We start from the raw sequence: 21,582 nt of genomic DNA on the forward strand, positions 1-21,582 counted from the left end.
GGGACGCCATCTTGTCATGCTGTGTTCCAGCTCTTTAATACAAAAGAAATTTGTGCATCAAAGGGTTGAATTTAATATTTGTACAGTGATTTAAAGGTGATTAAAAAAATATAGAGATATATATCATGTATCGTGATATAGGCTAGAAAAATCCCGATATTCATTTTAGGCCATATCGACCAGCCCTAGCACAATATCTCGTATTCAACTTTTGTCAGTCAGCCCTGTAAAGACTCAGAAACTGCTGACAGGCAGGCGTCTGAGACTTGTGTCTGGATTACACAGACTGGATACTACAGTTGCACTTATGGGCCTCTAACTCCTCACTTTTAAATGTTACACTTTGTCTCCAAGACACGCTGTCCTCTGTCAATGTCTACTCGGGATGCCTTCAGCCACAGTACAGCTGTGGGCTCAGACGCTGTTTAGCAAAATAAATAATGTTTCATGTTCAATGTTTCATGTTCATGAGGGGGGGGATAAAGAAGACTTCAACTGCTACTGATATGCAGCGACTATCATACATATCTGATCAAATTCATTCTGAAGCATATTTGTAATGTCAGATATGCGTAAGATGGACATTTGGGAAAATGAAACAAAAATATTAGTTGAATCTACGAGATCCTTGAAGAGCTTCAGTCTTCAAGTATTGTTCATTTTACTTGAGTTAAAACCAACCAGCTTTGTATCTACAGTGTCTCTCTAGCTGTCTGTCAGTTTGTCTATCGAGGGACACAGCATGCCAGTGGTTATTGCCGTAGCTAAGGTGTTCTGGGAGTGGAGCATGATGAGGGATGTGTTTTTATGGTGTGGTGCGTGACAATGCATGTCTCTGAGTGCTTTTCTGGCTTTTTGGCCAATCAAATATTTTCCTTTCCTTTTTTCCTTTCCTTCAAACACTCCGAGGCATATTAGACTACAAACCAGTGCCTTCCTCACCTTTACTACAGGCCAGTAGTGTGGCTGCCCCAGCAGCTTGACGACAGCAGGGATACCATAGTGCAGACGCACAGCATTCTGGGCCAGCTCTGCATCTTGGTGTCGGGATGTGAGGTGACGCAGGGCACAGACCGCCGGCTCAGCAACGTCCTCCTTCTCCCCTGCTCGGAGCACAGCATGGATCAGTGCTTCCACACCGCCATACTGAGTCACGAGAGTCTGAGACATAAGAAGAATAAGAAGAAAACAACCTCTTATGTGAAATGCAGCAGAAGTGCTGTGAAGCTTCCTTCATGGCATCGGTGGCACATACATTCATGTCAGAAAACATGGATTAGTGGGAAGACAAGTATATTTAAATGTGCCTGTGTGTGTGTGTGTGTGTGTGTGTGTGTGTGTGTGTGTGTCTGTCAAGACGATAAAGTCCTTATGAGGAGAAAAGGGAAAGCTGAGGTTAGTTGATCGTAAATCATTACCTTAAAAGTTGAAGACATTTTTTAAGGGTTGGTCATAGACAAGTAAGTTCAAGTTAAGGTGAGAGTAAGTCTCCCGGAAATGAGTGTATGGCTTGTGTAATGTTGAATCTAATGTGCTCTGAAGTGATGAAGACCTAACTGAAATCAGAAAGTGTACAAACAGATGCATGTTGTGTGTGTTATCTGTATGGGAAACACGTAAAAACTTTATTTACGAACACAATTTCCCATAAGTCCCAGACCATTGTAGGCTAAACATCCCAGCTCAACAAAAGAATACATTGGTGAGTCAACTGTCTAAACCAGTGGTCGCCAACCCATCTATCGCGATCTACCAGTCCATCTCTAAAACCTTCACTGTCGATCCCCGAACTCTCTGGACTCAGGCTGAGGTTTGGACGCAGATCAGCTGTGTGTCTGTTGTCTGTTGTTCACACGCGCAGTGTGTCCGCTACTGGCAGCGGAGCTGCAGGTTTATCGACTGCATTTCCTTGAATACAAGTTGGATTATGTACTAAACTAAATGTCAGGACCCCACAGTATGAAGACGTGCATCTGTCAATAACAATCAAAGCCAAAGAAGAAATTAATGGATTCAGAAAGTGAAACGCTGGAGTGCTTTTACTTTGAAACGGGTTCTGGAAGTGTTGTAAATACGTTTGTCATAGACAGATAAACATCGTGGTTCACTGCAGAATAAACAGAGAAAATTATCTTTCACCTGAGTTTTAATGTTTGTTTAATGTTTGTCACAAACATAAATGGTTGCAACACTTTCTGTATGCGTTTCAAAATAAAAGCACTCCAGCGTTTCTGTTGACCGAATCCATTCTTTTGTTTAAAAAGGTTTTTTTATTGTGAAATATTTGCAGGAGCAGAAGATGCACAGCTTCATACTGTATAGTACTGGTATTTATTTGAGTACACAGGACTACTTTTATACAAGGAAATAGTTATATTTATTGCCATATTCAAGGCAAAGCCTATATGTAAAAATATTGTGCTGCAGTAGCAGAATATATTGTTGAACTGAAGCTAAATATTGTGCATTGAACAGATGCTGTAAATATAAATTGATATTAATGTGAATATTGTGCATTGAAAAGATAAAGTTGCACAACTGCCTTTCTTTGTGTATATTTATGCTCGTACATTCAGCCTTTAACAGAAAACGTTTGGAATTAAAACGTGATCTTGGGCTCACAAAGTTTGGGGGCCACTGGTGTAAACCTATTTTAAGAGCAGAACAGGAGGACTCTCCAGTCAGCACAGATTACACATTACTTCAGAGTTCAGTGTTGGTGAATAGTCAAAGTTGCAGTAAAAGTACTGATGCATCTGACGCCTCTAATGATGAGCTGTAGTTTTGCGGTCACAAAGTACTTGTACAACTTTTTTTTAATTACACAGTTAGTGCCGATTCTTCCTAGAATACGTCGGCGGTTTAATGCCCATGGTTTAATAATAAAAACATAATTGTGGTTACCTTGTTGCGTGAATTGTTACAGGTGAGGTTGGACAGGATGCCAGTTGCACAGGTCAACATGTTGACATCATCTGAGCCCAGCTGGGTGACTAATATCTGCAGCAGACCATCTAACCCCTCCTTCGCAAAGGGACCAGAAAGAGTAGGTATTAACACAAATCATAACAATGCAATCAGTGTATTTTTTAGATTTTTCAGATGACAAAAATCTGTGAGAGAAAATTTGAAAATTTAATTCAGTTGTCAAAAGTCATGACAGCCTTATTGTGAGCTCTTGCAAAGTGTACTAGTTTTATTATACCTGGTATATACTGCAGAGTGATATAGTGATCAGTATGTAATCATTTCCTTTCCAGAGCAGAACCTTTCAATCTGGTATTGAAGTCATGCTTTTGATATTGATTATTTTGATATTTTTCAGCAGTTCCATGGCAAGGAATTTTACCTTTCCAAATAAATTGAGAGTTGGTTTTGTTTACAGAGTAAAACTCAACATCTTTTCAGATTTTGTAAAACAAACCTGATAGTAAAGTTGATAAGGTATAGTGAAGTGATTCTTTATGCATTTTGGGCTTCTTCTTTTCTGCATTTCCAACAGCTGATCCCGAAGGACCATACATCATAATGGCTGCTTCCATTAATGACAAAAAATTCAATACAAATTCAATATAGCCAACATATATATAAACAGCGACGATACATCTTTCTTTGAATCATTCTTCTCTACACTACAAGAACCAAAAAACATCATAATTGGCGGAGACTTCAATACGGTAATCAATCCCACAATCAACCGTTCAAGCACAACTGGTAATCAAAGAAATTGGCACTCAACAGAATTATTAAAACAACATGAGAGATTTTGGTCTTGGCGACAGTTAGAGAATAAGAAACCCATCATCTCGAGAATATTCATATTTCTCTCCACTACATCAATCATTCTCCTAGATAGACTTCTTTCTGATCAGTAATACACTTATAACCCAGGTATCTGAAACCATCATACATCCAATCATTAGCGACCATGCACCAGTATCCCTCACCCTAAATATGAACTTCCACCACTACAAAACGACCCAGATTTGACTACTTTTATACAGAGGGATTGGGCATCCTTTATGGAATTGAACAACTCCCCAAAGATTAAGTCGTCAGTTCTATAGGAAACAGGCAAAGCAGTAATCTGAGGACAAATTATATAACTCTCAACTAACAAAATAAAAGGAACAGGAATTAGAAAAAGATCTGGAACAAAACAATTGAACAACCCTCACACATGTACTCAAACAATCATTATGAACTAATACAAAACGAGCTACAAGATATCAAATTTCAGTTAGACCAGATTATCAACCAAAAAACACAATTCATGGTCCAACAACTGAAGTATGATCATTTTTAACATCGCAATAAAACAGGTAAATACTGAACTAATCATTTACAACATAAAAAAAGAACAAGCAACAATCCCAGCCATTAAGAAATCAGCAGGTGAAACTACCCAAAACCCACAAGAAATAAATACAATCAACCAGAAATTTTACAGTAATCTATATTCTTCAGACAATGACCCGGACCTGTCAGACATACACTCCTTTTTTCACAACCTCAATTTATCCAAATTATCCCAAAAAGATGCAGATAACCTTGACACCCCATTAACATCAAATGAACTACACAAAGCATTACTTCAGATGCCAAATAATAAATCCCCCGGACCCGACGGCTTCCCACCTGAATTTTATGAACATTTCTGGCACATACTATCCTCACTTTCCTACAGATTAACATTAGAAATACAAAATACAGGCTGAATCCCTTCGACTATGAATACATCCGTCATATCAATTCTACTTAAACCAAATAAGTATCCAACTCAACCTACCAGCTACCGCCCTTATCATTAGTAAATACAGACTTAAAAATCATTACAAAAGCCTTAGACATCAGATTTTAAACAATAATTTCCACTTTAATACATCTGATCAAACAGGTTTTATCAAAAAAAGACACGGATCAGATAACGTACGCAGGCTATTTGATCACAACAAACTCAGATCAAAACAATCATTGTATCACTAGACGCAGAAAAAGCATTCGATCAAGTTAACTGGACATGTTTATTCAGTACACTCCACAAATTTGGCTTTGGGGAGTCGTTCATCCACTGGATAAAGACCTCACCTCACCCAAAGCCAAGGTCACCACAAATGGAATCACCTCAAAGGTTTTCACACTTCACCGGGGCACCAGGCAAGGATGCCCACGCTCTTCTTCATTAGTAGCTCTCTTCATAGAACCACTTGCTGCAGCCATATATCATAACAACAGCATTAAAGGAATCCACACCATTATTACATTACATCACATTTCATTTAGCTGACGCTTTTATCCAAAGCGACTTACAATAAGTTCATTCAACCATGAGGGTACAAACCCAGAACAACAAGAATCAAGAAAGTACATTTTCTTCAAAAAAACCAAAACTACAAAGTGCTATAAGTAAGTGCCATTTAAGTGCTACTAAATTGTTAGTTTAAAAATGTTATTCAAGGTATAGTCGGAAGAGGTGTGTTTTTAGTTTGCGACGGAAGATGTGTAAACTTTCTGCTGTCCTGATGTCAATGGGGAGCTCATTCCACCATTTAGGAGCCAGGACAGCAAACAGTCGTGATTTTGATGAGTGTTTAGCTCGCAGTGAGGGAGCAACAAGCCGATTGGCCGAAGCAGAGCGGAGTGAACATGTTGGGGTGTAACGTTTGACCATGTCCTGGATGTAGACTGGACCCGATCCGTTCGCAGCATGGTACGCAAGTACTAGTGTTTTGAAACGGATGCGGGCAGCCACTGGTAACCAGTGAAGGGAGCGGAGGAGCGGAGTAGTGTGAGTGAATTTAGGTAGGTTAAAGACCACAAACCTCCAACATAAAATCACGCAGATGATATTTGACTGTATTTACAAGACCCTTTACCCTCACTAAAATCCACATTTAAGCTCATGAAGACCTTCTCTAAAATGTCTAATTACACAATAAACTGGAACAAATCCATTATACTCCCACTTTCCGAAGATGCCTGGGATTCTGCAGAACAGGATTCATCACTTCCACTTCCCACTGGCAATATTAGGTACCTGGGTATAGACATTTCCCCCAGGCTGTCAGAGTTGTTTCACCTTAACTACACTCCACTATTAGTAGAAGATGACCCCCGGTACCTCCCACCCTCACAGGACAAACAACTGTCATAATGAAAATACTTCCACACATTAACTATCTTTTCTCAATGCTACCCATCACACCAACACATAAATGGTTCAAATATATTAACTCTCTCATTACACATTTCTATTGGAAAAATAAAAAAGCTAAAATCACAAGACACGTCCCCCCCAGTGTTAAAATACGGTCAAATTGTCCCCCCAAACCAAATGAATTGTAAACTGGCCGATGAATTATAATAATTAAACTGTTGGTGCTGTGACGAAAAGCAAAAAAGCACCGCCGTCCTAAATAGTAACTATGAAACTTTGAATGATTAAGGAATTACGGTGCAGTGCAGCTCATATACTGTTTCTGGCAGCTCTGCATGCGGTTTGTCCAATATGCCTTTTCCACCAACGCAAACCAGGTTCCAGTTCCGGGCTGGTGCTGGTGCTGGTGCTGGTGCTGGTTCGCAGTAGCACTAATAGCGGACATGTCAATTCTGGTGTTCTCTGGTGAATGCCAATCGAGCTGCTTGGTGCTGGGCTGTGAGCACAGGTCCCACTAGAGGACGTCAGGCCCTCATGCCACCCTCATGGAGTCTGTTTCTGAAAGTTTGGTCAGAAACATGCATCATTCTGTAGGGCTCTGGCAGTGCTCCTCCTGTTACTCTTCACAAAGGAGCAGATACTAGTTCTGCAGCTGGGTCGATGCCCTATTCTACGGCCCTGTCCAGCTCTCCTTGTGTAACAGCCTGGTATCTCCACCGTGGTCTTGAGACTGTGCTGGGAGACAAAGCAAACCTTCTTGTGACTGTTCGAATGGATGTGCCATTCTGGAGGAGCTGGACTACCTTGGGGTGCAGGTACCACCTCATGCTACTGTGACAAGGACACTAGCAGAACACAAAACTAGAGAAGAATCAGTCAGGAAGGATGAGGAGAGAGCAATTATCTGTGGCCACCACATGGAAAAACTATTTCCTTTTTGGGGGGTTGTCTTGCTTTTGCCTCTCCATTGCACCTGTTGTCACTCATCACCTATATACAGTATATATACACTCACCGGCCACTTTATTAGGTACACCTTGCTAGTACCGGGTTGGACCCCCTTTTGCCTTCAGAACTGCCTTAATTCTTCGTAGCATAGATTCAACAAGGTGTGGCGTTTAAACGATACTCAATTGGTACTAAGGGGCCCAAGTGTGCCAAGAAAATATCCCCCACACCATTCCACCACCACCACCAGCCTGAACCGTTGATACAAGGCAGGATGGATCCATGCTTTCCTGTTGTTTACGCCAAATTCTGACCCTACGATCTGAATGTCACAGCTGAAATCAAGACTCATCAGACCAGGCAACGTTTTTCCAATCTTCTATTGTCCAATTTTGGTGAGCCTGTGCGAATTGTAGCCTCAGTTTCCTGTTCTTAGCTGACAGGAGTGGCACCCGGTGTGGTCTTCTGCTGCTCTAGCCCATCTGCTTCAAGGTTCGACGTGTTGTGCGTTCAGGGATGGTATTCTGCATACCTTGGTTGTAACGAGTGGTTATTTGAGTTACTGTTGCATTTTTATCATCTCGAACGACTCTGCCCATTCTCCTTTGACATCAACAAGGCATTTTCGTCCACACAACTGCCGCTCACTGGATATTTTCTCTTTTTCGGACCATTCTCTGTAAACCCTAGAGATGGTTGTGTGTGACAATCCCAGTAGATCAGCAGTTTTTGAAATACTCAGACCAGCCCGTCTGGCACCAACAACCATTCCACATTCAAAGTCACTTAAATCCCCTTTCTTCCCCATTCTGATGCTCGGTTTGAACTACAGCAAGTCGTCTTCACCACGTCTAGATGCCTAAATGCATTGAGTTGCTGCCATGTGATTGGCTGATTAGCTATTTGTGTTAATAAGCAATTGAACAGGTGTGCTTAATAAAGTGTCCGGTGAGTGTATATTTTTTTCTATTTTATTGCTGCAATGCTTTATATTGAGCTGAATTGTGCTGAAAGCACCTATATATTAGCCGCACATGTGAACAATCATTTCACTTTATAAAAACATTGACTATAAAATCTTCAGGCAGATGAACCAGATATGATAACTTTCCTAACTTCACTCTGAATCATAGACGATATATAAACAGCTCAGCATACAAATTAAAAAGTGACAGTATATTGTAGAACTGTTTGAGGAGCAATCACTAATGACTAATAATGATTCATAAGTAGCTCCAGAGCATAGTCAATGGCCAAAACATCTGCCTATCCCAAACAGGCAGGTTTATAACAGGCCCTGCCCTAGCTCTAGACATTTTGTGTGATAAAGCTGCTGCCTTTCAACAGGGACACAGTTCCTTGCAGTGCTTGGTTAAACATGAGTCCTGCTTTAGTAAATTATGTTTACCAATCCCTTCCCCTGAGAGTACTCAGAAAGAGAATTTTGTACCACCCCGTAAGCTGTGCTCATATTTACAGTAGCTCCAGAATCTCACCATCAATGCAGGATGAGGAAAATACAAACAGAAGCAGCACTTGTGAGACTAGGTTTTTACATTGGCCGACTGGGAAGTCTCCATGCAGGGAGAGAATGTGATAAAGTCACTACTTCACAGGGGCACTGATGTGCATCATGGTGAGGTGGGCGGCTGCATAAAGGACTGGTGTGTCACGCAAAGATAGAGCAGGATATCACAGGGTGTCGTGGTGCTGGTAGAGGTTGTAGGAGCATTCATTATAGTAGTGGGCAAAGCAATACGTGCCTGTTTAGTCGCAGCATCTGACAGGTTCCGGAGTGTCCATAGACAGTTCTGGATCAGACGCTGACTAGAACCTGTAAGGTGTTGGCCCAAAGCTTGCATTCCACCTGGACACAGATGTAAGAATACAGTTACATACTTTACAAACATCTATACCTGAGGATCTACACTCATGTTCAGTGATGTGGACATACCAGCCTCCACTATGGCTGGCTTGTTGCTGGGACACACAGACAGTACTTTGAGAACACGGCTAGTGGTCCATAGTAGCTTCTCATAGTTGTAGTTCCTCATGATGAACACCAGGCCCTCTGGGCCTCCATTGGCAAGGATGATTAGCTGACAAGAAACAGGAAGTAAGAAGTGTAATTATTAAAAAAATAGTGGACACAACATGGGTTTCCTTCCCAGTGTTAAGGTCCTATCCTCACCTTGCTCTCCTGGTTGCCGTAGGACAGGAGCTGCAGACAGTCAGTGGTGATGGCCAGGAACTTGGGATTGCTCTTTTTTAGTAAGGGAACCATTCTTTGCAGGCCATCAGCCAGACGCAGAGCCATCTTGGCTCCCTCTTGGTGGAGCAGTAGGTTGTGGAGGGTGGTGATGGCGTAAAACAAGACTGATTCCACTGGGGAACTGAAACAGAGAGAGAGAGAGAGAGAGAGAGAGAGAGAGAGAGAGAGAATACAACTTAATTAACAAAATAGACCTAAACCATGGAAATTTCCATAAAAGTATGAGGGAAGAACACCTTTTTGGTATTGACACTATAGAAGGACAAGTCTTGCACCGTGTAATTCTTATTCAATCAAAGGTTTTCTGTCTGATCAATCGACCATTTTGTGTTAGGTTGTGTTATATACATTAGATTAATTACAGTGCAATTTTACAGACATTTGTGATCCCCAGGGGATGAATCCTAACAACTTTGAATTCTTTACTTCTCAGGAGTTTGATATTTGTGATTTTGAGCCTTGGATACTGGATGGATTGGTATGCATTCATGTTCCCCTCAAGATGTTTTAATAACTTCGGTAATCCTCTGGTGACATTTCACCTGGTACCATCCTCAAGTCAACCTTAAAGTTGATTCTGTATTTAAGATTAGAAGAGAAACAAAACTGATATCATTTCAATCAACCTCAGCTGCATGTGTTCAGAGAGTAGGTCAGATAATAACTAATATCCCATTTACACCCAACATTAAAATGTGTTTTGGGGGATTGGACTGCGATCAGATTGAGGTTGATCACATGAGAGTAGGTGTAAATGCAGCCAAATGGATCTAGGGCCTATTTAGATCTCCCAAACCACCACAGGGTGGTCAGGCTCACATTGTGACCATATTGAAAACAAATGTAAATGCATTTGTGTTAACGTTCAAACAACGAGTGGGTGGAAATAATAATGAGCAATGTAGCAGCAGCCGTTAACCAGTAAACACAGGACACAGTCCTCTCCTCAGTTGTCAGCAATTCAAGAAATTGCGGATAAAGCGAAGACGAGACTAATCCAAAAGAAAACACAATAACACAGCTTCACAGATGGTCCACTCGTTGGCTTTTTTCTAGGCTTTACACATTCCCACCAGAAACGTATCTGGACTTACCACAAACAATACAACACCATGAGAGATATAGCTTCACAATTTTTCAAGTCATCAATTCAATTCAATTTGATTCACTGCAGTTTGGTTTGGCTCATGTCTGTGTGTACAGAAAAATGAGACACCCATTTTAAAAAGACAAAGCATCAGATATGTAGAAATAAAATAAAAAGACTGTTGAAAGAATGACTAGAACAAACATCAAGTAAAAAGGCTTCATTATGTAGGAGGTTGCAGAGAGTGACAGTGGCAAAGAACAAATGCAAATGTGCTCAAAAATCAAAGAAGTGGAGACAGAGTGTGGGAGTGAGCATTAACAGGCAGAGGTAAAGAGGAACAGAGGGAGAAAAGCTGATGGCATTAATACAAGTCACACACACTAACCTAGCTGGTTTCTGTGAAGCACTTTTAGGTTTAATTTATTCAATTCTTTCAATTTCTGTGTGAATTAAGCTCCAAATCAATTAGTGGTATGATTTATTCTGTTCTGTTAAGCCCCTGTGTAAGGGATTAACTCTGCCTGCCCGCATGTTTCAAAGGCCCTGAATATAGTGTTTAAAGTGAAGGCTAGACTCTTAGCCTCATTCGTTACTGTTTTCAGATGACCTCTAATTGCCATATCGGAAGCTGAAAGCTTTCAATAGTTTACCATCGGGCAAAACGAAAAGTTTACATTTCTCCTCCACTTCGATCCTCCATATACTTTGATCAGCAACAGAACTCTGCACATGTTTAGAACTTGGCTTATTTACTCTGTCCCCTTCTATCATACCTGTGGCTGCCTAAAAATACAATGTTCCAATAGGTCAAAATAATCTGCTTGTACAGACGACCTATGGGGAGGGGATCTCTTTTTTTTTTTCTGTTCTAAAAATATATTTTCACAACTAACCCCAAAAAAAATACAGTTTATGTAAATATAATCATTATAATTAATATAACAATTATGAACCAGATTATCAGATGAATTTGCAGCACCCTTCAGTATTAGCTCTTTTTTTATCTGTACTAAATTTCTCTATCCTCATCTTCCTTTTAAACTGCATTCATCGGGTAACCAGGAAAACATGAACACTAATGCTTCTCTGTTACTGCTCAGATTTTTATTAACGAGTTTATCAAACCAACTTGTTGATTATATGTTAATGATCGGTTTAGAACATATTTACTACCCCCATCAGCCAAAAATCTATTTTAGTATTTAAGCCATTAGCACGTATATTCTTTATAACAACAAAATACTACTTCCTCACTTTCTACTTCGAGAGAGAGAATTATCAGCCCAATCTGTCATCGAAATGACGTATATCTACCTCAGCATGCGGACCAGTGCAGGTATCCCTCCAGACTTAAATATGGCCAGCAGTCCCTCCCTCTGGTGTGACAAGCTGTGGAGCACGCTGGCTGCACAACGGGCTGTCTCCATGTCAACTGCTGTTGTCATGGCGCGCACCACTGCACCCACCATGGTCGGAGACTGTACTAGAACCCGCCGACTTGCCTCCTTTCGGGTCAGCTGATTGACTATCATGGCCGCCTTGTTCACCACAACCTAGATGTGTGAGACAATAAATTGGTAAGCTCGAATATGGGGGTATGTCAAATTGTGATACAAGTGAGATAGTTGTGGCAGTGTACCGGATCCTCATCTGCCAGCAGCTTGGTGAGCTCTGGCACTGCCCTTGTTGCCAACTCAGCATCATCCTGGTAGTTTATCAGGTGGACGATTGCTGTCTTCAGCAGCTGAGAGGGCTCAGCCAGTCGCTGCACGTTGCTCTGCTGCGACGGATCTGATTGGAGTGGCATGGCTGCCTCTCCCTCCACCAGGGTCTCTGGGAACATTGCGGCCCTGACTCGCTGAGCCCGCGTAAGCGAGTACTGAGCTTCTAGATCTGTCAGAGGGAAAGGGAGACAAAGAGAGAAAGAATCACAAAGTGAGAATGTGTTACTACATCAGTGAGTTTACAGGAAAAAAAACCTTGGAGTGTTAAGAGATGAAATTTGATGTGTGGCTCAACACATCAAACATTCAACAAATGTGATATAATCTGACTATTGCTGAATTTAGTTTAATCTAGACTAAACAAACTGCACATGCTTTAGGAGCAGCAGTAGCTACAAACTGGTTTACAATTTAGAAGTGTCTTTTTTTTTTTTACCTTGTCTCCCAGAGTTTGAATACGTTTTTAGAAACCGTCATTACTAACCCTTCCACTCTGACTATCTCCTTAACGCTCGTTACAAACTAAAATAGTCGATGCACAACGGCTTCATTCATGGAGATTCCAAACAGAATCCTGTCCTGACTCATAAACCTCCCTGTTATATGTGACAGGGAGAAGTTTGGAGAGGTTCCCCTTGCATCACATCTCAAAGAGATAATCACACAATATCTTCTTTTATTTTGTGGCTATTAAAAGTTCAAATAAGTTTAAGATATGATGCAGAAAATTAGGATAACAAGGTATGTATGTAGTGTCTTTAGGCTTTAAAGGTGATAAAGCTTTGGAATAATTGCTAAGATGAATTGAGAAAAATTCATACATCTGCTACTGAACCTGGAGGGTAGGGTGACTTTTATTACTTTCTAACTGGGTGGTAGATGATACGTCTTGTTGAGCCTCAGGTGCTATCACCATTAAAGAGGATTGTAGTCAGCCTAAAGAGGAATATTTGTTTGATAGATGACTCAATGATCTCAGAGCTGGTAAGAGACCTTATTACCCTCAGCCTTAGAGGGGGATAGTACTTGTGTTTGAAGAATGTTTCCCTGCCAGCAACACTATGTGCAGTATTTTGTGTACTCAGATGTCTGTGATTGATCCTAGAATAACGTAGGACTCACACATGCATTTGAGGCTTCAACTGTAAAAAGGAATTATTGTATTGATGATGGCAAATTATTACCACAAAACCATTTGTCCCACTATCCCAGATGAGTTTGTCTTAGCATTTTATTTTGTTGGTTACCATCAACATTTTCTGATTAAATCGAGGTCCATCCTCACACATTACTGTATATGCCACTATATATTCACCCTGTGACTATGAACTATTATGACTCTGGACTCTTTTGACCTTTGCCTCTTTAATGAAGAGTGTTTTCATTTTGATTATAGATTTGTTGTCAGTTTTTGCCTGTACCTTTGTTTCCCTTGTGTTTGGATTTGTGTTTTCTCCCTGAGTTCTGTTTCCTGTTGTATTTGGTAGTTTCTGCTCCTTGTGTGTTTTCCCACCTTTACTTCCTGTCCTGGTCCTGTTTCCTGCCCCTGTGATGGTCTGCACCAGTTCCTCATGTGTTTCACCTGTGCCCGATTCCCCCTGCCTCCTCTGTGTATATAAGTCTCTGTGCTTCCCTTGTCTGTCTTTGTCAGTTCGTCATTATTCATGGTCGCCTCACCACCCGTTGTCATTTCTCCTTCATCACCCCTCGCCTGTAAGTTCCTTCGGTCTCCTAGTGTTCCCTTGCTTTTTCTGTTTAGCCTTTTTTGAGAACTTTGGATTCCAGTGCTTTTCTGTTTATGGACTTTGGGATTTTGTTTGTTCTGTAAGAACCTTGCTTTTTTTTGTTTGTAGAGTTTGTCAACCCTGCCTCTAGTTTTCATGTGCATTTTGGTTTTGTGGATTTTACCTGCATTAAAGGATACTTTTTGCCTCTGCATCTTTGGGTCCACCTGCTTTAACCAAACTTGACAGTTATTATATAATGTATATTACACATTATATCTGTACACCATTTGGAGAGTGGGGCCTTTCTCATTCCACACATACTCCCTTCTCCCTTTACAAGCAGTACCCAGGGTCAGGTTATAGATAAAGGGCCACCTACCAGTACACTGTAGTGTCTATACTCAGGGACTTTCATATCTAACTCGGATGCCTCAGACAAAGAGGTAACACCTTCAACTCTTTTGAGTATTACACCAGTGGCAAGACGTAAGGACACAATGTGATTTAGGAATGCATATTTTAGGCTTAACTATCCAATAAGATGCGAACACCTACATGTAACATAGAGAGTGACAGCAATTCTAGTCATTCATGGATGATGTGCTGTTGGAATGGGTGACACCAGTAGAGGGAGATATATGGGGATGCTGTGGGAGACATGAGGAGACTTGGGGGTGACAATTGCTCATGTTACTCTGTTAGCGTTGTTATACTGTTCCACCTTCTGGTCGCCTTGATGCATCAAGTCTACATTAAAATCTTCTGCATAAGACATCAGCTGCTGCCTGAAAACGTCCATAACGCAGACTATACTTAAGTATTGTCTCCATACAAACTACTAAAGCTATAAGTTAGTTTGTATTGTTTTAAAGGGGACATAGCATGCAAATTCCACTTTGTTAGTGCTTCTACAGGTTAATGTGGGTATCTGGCATGTCTACCAACCCAAAAAGTCTGGGGAAAAAACACTCACGCGTTTTGTTATAGTTCCTCTAAGTCAGAAACGTCATGCTTGAGCGACTCGATTGAGCTTCCTGGGTTTTGTGTCGTAACAAGGTACTGGAAGTCTCCCTACATGGTCTTGGCCCACCCCCCACCTCACCCCCCCGTCCCCCCACACTCGTCATGCCGGGTTTACACCGGAGGCAGCGTGGCTGCGAGGCAGCGCAGCGCCGTTCCCAAGCACGCAGCCGCCTGGCTGTTCACACGGGACGAGCATTTCTCCGCTGGTCAGCCCGCGATTCACTCACATGTGGCATTTGTCTGGATCGTTGGGACTGGGAGGCTGCAGCAGCTGCTCGGGAGCGACCGCTCGCTCTCCCATGCGTGAGCTGGAATTTGTGTCAGCGCCACACAGCCAGCAGTGTGGAAGACTTCCGCAGTGTTCAGCGCTACTGTAACCCCCAAACCCCGACATTCAACGGGAGAAATGCACGTCCCGTGTGAACAGCCAGGCGGCTGCGCACTTGAGAACGGCGCTGCCTCGCAGCGGCCAGCAGTGTGGAAGACTTCCGCAGTGTTCAGCTCTACTGTACGCCGGGTTACAGTAGTTACGCCGGGTTACAGTAGTTACGCCGGGTTAACACCGGACGCGGAAGCGCCGCTGCGAGGCAGCGCAGCGCCGTTCTCAAGCGCGCAGCCGCCTGGCTGTTCACACGGGACAAGCATTTCTCCGCTGGTCAGCCCCATAGACTGTATATATAAGGTCAGCCCGCGATTCTGCTTTCTCCGCTTGTTGTTGTACCCGTTGAATGTCGGGGTTCGGGGGTAAATGATGGTCTTCATAGCCCCCCCCCCACCCCTCTCTTTCTCTCTCTGTCTGTCTGCTTGTGTGCTTGTAGTGGATGGGCAGAGGGGGACATTTAATTATGTGATTGGGAAAATTAAAACTCCAGGACAACAGAAGGGGAATACAAAGTATGGGATGCATATTTGATAATTTATATCATATTAAATATGTAATTTATATCGTTTAAAATCATGGAGGGAGAGGGGGAGGGGGGAGCTGGCTCATTAGCATTTAAAGGAACAGGCACTCAAAACAGGTCACTCTGTGGAGGGCTGTTTTATACAGGGTAAAAAGGGTGCTGTTTTAAATGATCCTTGTGGTATTTTGACCAAAGTATGTTACAGACATTTCATTAAGACCCCAAGGAACCATATCAACTTGTGGTAAAATGGGCATGCTATGTCCCCTTTAAATGAATGCTGGATTTCTTTGTTTTAACGATACCCATCATGCCTTCCCTGGAGCAGTGGAGAGAGGCACTATGTTCTGTTTATTTACATTAACAGTTTGTTTTAGGTAATGATTGAGAGTTTTGTGCTAGCTATGCATGCAATGATAGACACTGTTTTCTCATGAATGCTGTAAATATAATCATTTTGTTGAAGTGCTCTGTTACACACATCTATTTTTTCCCCTCTTGAATGGTTTTGGTGTAGTTTTTCCTCACACTAGTCCAGGGTTAAGGGGAGAGGATGTCCCACCTTGTTAAGCCCTATGAGGGAAATTGTGATTTGTGAATATGGTCTATACAAATCTGATTGATTGTATAAGGCTTGTTTGTAATTACAGTTACCTGTACATTTTTCTAAGAACATGAGACACCGGACTGAAAAGTGTCTTCCTAAATTGATTCTTCCACAAAAGAAGAATGGCTTGCATCCAATGAGACAAACTGTGAACCTATTGTCCCACTTGACAGAGATTGAATTAAACAAACTGACTGACTGTTAACATTTTTATGTCTTTGAAGACACAGAAATTTCACTACCTCCTACAAATTGGCACTAAATCAAAAAATGTTGGCACTGGATGGGAATAGTGAAATTATTCAATATGGACATGACTGAAACAGTCGATCAGACCCAAAAAGCTTAAGCAGTGATTCATATCACCGTTTATTCCATTAACCAGGTCCATGGAAAAACACAGGTGATTGTTAGGCTGATATATTGCTTTTTATCTAGATTTTTAAATTTCTTCAGGTCATAACTTGAAAATGTTACTCTGCAGTGAGCCTAATCTATTGTTTTTCTTTAACTGCAAGTTGTATTGATTCTTCAAATTACTGAGAAATTTGACTTCCCTTTTTTGTTAATGTTTGTAAAATATACTTTTGTTTTTTGTCATTTATAGGAAAAAACACGGTCATTGATATTCCATGAAAAATGACAACATAAATGTGGGGAAGGTGCCCAGCTGTGGGTATTTCTGACAGCATGCTAAAAAGAGATGTTTGGTCAACAATGGCACCAGCAGCCTGTATCAGTTGCAGACAGTGCTCAAGAAATGGATGTTCTGGAATAAGTCTTTCCTCGGGGGGGGGGGGGAATGATTAGAATGTGTCTGGGAAGCAAAGCAAGTAGTCCCCTCTGTCTGGAACAGGGATACAACAGGCTCACCTGTCCTCAAGGTTTAAAATAGCATGTCATTTTGGATTCAACAATGAGGGAAAAGAGACATAGGAAAGCCCAGTTGTCAAGGGTAATCCCACCAGGACTTGTGAGAACATTCAGAGCAACCATGTGTGTTTCTCTCCTAACTTGTAGGCGTGAATGTGAATTGTTCAGTTCCCAGGAGAGGGGAGGGTTATTTTCCCTGACAGCACCATTTCTGACGGTTATACAATCTCTGGAATATTCTGTAGAATGACAGGTGGTTGGCCTTACAATTTATCCAAATGTTTTTTAGGACAGAAACTACTGTACTTCTTTATTCAAACCTGTTTCCGTGTACTGAAGTATAGCAAGCCTCTTAATTGGTCAACAGAAGCCTGAGGCATTGTGAGTTGAAATTATCAGAGGGTTTAGAAAGGAAAAGTTGCACTCTACCACAATCTTTACGGGCCTTGGCTGCTTCCTTACTGCTGATTGAAATGTGGTGCAGTGTTTTTCTGTTCTCCCACAGGTGAACCTCTCCTCCAACATACGCACCTCCAGGGGATTCCTCCTGGAGCGTCGCCCTGCACCGCCCACTGGCTTTAGAATCCAGTGTTCCCCGGTTCTAGCTGGCTCCCTCTGCAGTTTGCCGGCTACCAACTATACGCCTTAGTCTTTGTTGCCGAGAGGATAAGAAACCCTGTGTGATGTTGCCAGGGGCGGCTGGAATTTAATGTGATCAGTCCGTCTTGGTGCTTCTCTTTTATGTTAACTCGACTGTGTGTTTTTTAACGGTTGTTGACTTGATCTTACTGAAATTCTATGAAGGTTAAGTAGCCAGGCACTCGCTCTGTGATCCAAAGGGTTCTTGTTGGGCTATAGTTTAGTTTATTTATTCTCCTTACCTGATTGTGCACCTAGACAGACAGGACTTTACTTTGTTATTTTGTTGTGGAGCGTCAGTCAGGGGAGAAGGGACTGGGCGGGAAGGGGCTTTGCTTTTTAGTTGTACCTGCCGCCCCACTAACCCATTGTTCCTTCAATGCTGGTTAGTATTGCTGTTGTGGATCTTAATTTTCACTATTACAATAAAAGGCTACTTTGCTAGGTAACATGGGCGCTGTGTTGCTTCCCTTACTGGGAACTGCTTACTGGGTTGTAACAACAATAATGCTGGTTTATACTCATTAACTACAAGGGGCTTTTCACACAATTCCTCCTTACAAAGTTTGAATGTCTATATTTCAGACAGTCCATGAGTTAGTCAGTTCATTTCAAGTTTACAGTTTCTTTAAAGACAATTATAAGCTTGCTCACTGATCTGGGGGGGTATTTAGGTCTTTTCTTATTAACAGAAACTCTCACTATGAGGTTTAAGCTTATACCTGCCCTCACTGGCCCTACTCACTCAAGACATCACACTTGATCTAGTTTAATATTTTAGTAAAAGTATAAAATTTACGTTTGTTGGCAAATGACTAACCTGTGAATGTCTGTGTCCAATATGCTGAAAATGTGGAGGCTATTTTGATCTGCAGTTTGACAGAGTTGCCGACCACTTGTGTTGTTTATCCAAGAATATAGAAGAAGACATGTTCAACTTGGTCTGCAGGCCGAAGACCCACTGAGTGCAAGCCACTGTTTTCCTATTTATTCCAATATTGTAATATTGACTATATCGCAAATCAAAATAAAAAAATCACTGCACCTCCTCAGACCATTAAGAATACACATGACAAGTGTGGTGAAGTCAATAAGATAAACAGTTCATGAAATAGATTCCACATACATACATACATACAGACAGACTGACGTTTGTGGAATTAGTGGATTTCAGATGAGCAGTAGTTGCTTGTAACTCAGACCACAGATTACAAACTGTGCTACTTAAAGGCAGGGTTGATCATTTGTTTCAGAAACACATTTTATCTTATCACGTCCTGATAGCCACTAATAATTAAAGTCATCTGAACAAAAAGGCGTTTGTGGACCTCAGGTCAGTGTACCTATCTCTCACTAAACGACCTGCCTGCTACGCGCATACTACCTGTGCTCTCAAAGCACATGACTGGAATCTCAATCAATCACAGTGTACAGCATACACTGCTGTAGCAGAGACAGTAGCCAGAAGTAAGCAAGCGAGTCACAGAAAAGTCTGCTGCTAGCAGATGTCAGACAATGCAATATGGGCGTATGCTGACAATACTCAGATCTATTCACAATGTCTGATTTTGTACATGTAAAAGGTCAGCTAAGTTTTTAAAACGGAAATCTTTCTCTCCTAAAGAAAACACTAGTATTGAAGAGTCTGAAACACCAGCCCCAGTTTTATTTGTAAAGGTGGTTTAGGTCTGTCTGCTGGTTTATCGTCACTTTCAATATCCGACTTTAGAACGGTCATTTCTATGGTAGAACCAACACCTTTGTTACCATGGCTACTGTTGCAGCTACACCTGATAAGGACACCAATGAATGTCCAGGTGCAACTATGATGCTGCGTTGCTTTAAATGTTGACAGCAAAATGAATTGTGGCTGGTTTGGTGTTTCCAAAGCTAAACGAGGTGAGTAAGGAAGCATTGAAGCTCCCTTCCTCTTCATTTAGACAATTCAACCACTTCATATTATGGCGGTCAAACAATCCATTGTAACGCACCCAGAAAAGCGCTGCAATATTGAACAGTATAAAACAAATAATGTGCATTTTCGACATTAAAGCATGTAAACCTGTTTACATGGCAGAAACCAGGCAGAAATTGTTTCAAAACACCGTATAAATCGTGCAATCTTCTTGATAATGGAAGATCTTCTGTGCATGTGAGATTTTGGATTCAGGACTGTCAATTTGCATTATCAGAATATTCTGACATCAAGTACTGGCACCATGGATTAAGACACAGATGAGAACATTTATAGTCTTTATCCTCTCCCAGTTACTTTGACATTTACTAGTGTTGTCAGTTTTATTGCTGGTTTGACAGATGATTTAGTAAGCCTGAGGCAGAATCTTCTTCAACCCAAAATATGATGATGATTTTATTTCATTTTCATTAGAAATTTACTTAAATAGTCCTTTCTTCGGCAGTGTTGATAGGCAGCAGTATAAATAAGCGAATTACACAAATTTATCATCTCTGTGTAGGTTCTGCAGGATGATTGAGAAATTTCAGAGAGAATATTATAGTTATATATTATAGATAGTTCAGTTGTGTGTGTAATGAGCGGTTAGCGGGGAGAGAGAGAGAGAGAGAGCAGGTGCGTGACATGAGACTAGCGACTGGAACAGATCATGAGAAGTTAGCAGTTTAGCAGTGAACTAGCATTGAAATGTGCAGTAGGGTTAGGTTTAGGGTTAGGGTTAGGTACCCTATTGATACCCTAATTGATTAGTGTATCAATTAGCATCTGCCCTAATCCCGAAGCAGCAGCCGCAATAATTTTGCAGCAGGAAGCCGCTATATTGTCCTGGCATTTAGTTGGATACAAAGCCCAACTTTTATTTGAGGAATACAGTCGTTACATAACATTGCAGCTCCTCTGCAGACACGCAGTGAAAGCGATGCCTGTGTGGACAACAGAGAGACTCATCACAAAATGATACGCAGCATAATTTTTTTTCAGATCAATTACTTTTGTTTTCATAGTCGTTGGAAGCTACAATCGTAATTGAAATTCAATTAATCGCCCAGCCCTACTCCACACTTACAGATGACATGTTCAGACTGTATGCTCATAACTTTTGAGCTATAAACAATTGTCTGTAAAACCAACCAAATTATTATGGTTGAAAATGTCTGGTCGCTTTGGCTTTGACTAGGACCAACAGACTGTCCACATTTTGGACCAAAATCATGTTTGAAAGTAGATTGCCTTGGTACAAAGATGAAAAATCCCTGTCAGCTTGACCTATGTCACCTGTGACAATTTAGTGTCATCTAGTAGCCTATCCTGTGTGGACAATCACTACACCAACACTGCAGAGGAGTAGTGTGTGGAAATATTTTGGGTTCCAAACCGCAAACGACAAAGTAAGTAAAGATAAGGCTATGGTTATGCAAAAATGTCAAGTGGTCAAACCGTCTATTGGAGTGGGCTACCTAATGATAAAAGAAGATAATCAGAAACTGGTAGAAGGTTTCCTACAATCTGGAAAGTTTTTCGAAACAAATTACTTATAACTAGTTGATGAAGCATTAAAAATAATCTAACTATGAATATAATCACTAATTACCAATATTTGCACGTGTGTAAAGAGCCCCAAGCTTCCACAGTGACTATTCAG

The 21,582-nt window shown here is 41.3% G+C and overlaps 1 protein-coding gene across 2 annotated transcripts in view; it reads right to left on the reverse strand.

The window, feature by feature from the left end:
* Positions 1-21,582, reverse strand: part of jupb (junction plakoglobin b) — a 110,637-nt gene that overhangs the window by 20,372 nt on the left and 68,683 nt on the right. For both annotated transcript variants that reach the window (XM_034594511.1, XM_034594510.1), the window contains 7 exons: positions 12,107-12,360; positions 11,782-12,020; positions 9,297-9,498; positions 9,060-9,204; positions 8,869-8,972; positions 2,905-3,024; positions 943-1,161 (listed from right to left, as the gene is read on the reverse strand). In XM_034594511.1, the coding sequence (XP_034450402.1) occupies positions 943-1,161; positions 2,905-3,024; positions 8,869-8,972; positions 9,060-9,204; positions 9,297-9,498; positions 11,782-12,020; positions 12,107-12,310 (1,233 nt within the window). In that variant the 5' untranslated portion in view covers positions 12,311-12,360. The remainder of the gene's footprint in view (positions 1-942; positions 1,162-2,904; positions 3,025-8,868; positions 8,973-9,059; positions 9,205-9,296; positions 9,499-11,781; positions 12,021-12,106; positions 12,361-21,582) is intronic.

Source organism: Hippoglossus hippoglossus, chromosome 8, assembly GCF_009819705.1.
Source record: "Hippoglossus hippoglossus isolate fHipHip1 chromosome 8, fHipHip1.pri, whole genome shotgun sequence".
Lineage (NCBI taxonomy): Eukaryota > Metazoa > Chordata > Actinopteri > Pleuronectiformes > Pleuronectidae > Hippoglossus > Hippoglossus hippoglossus.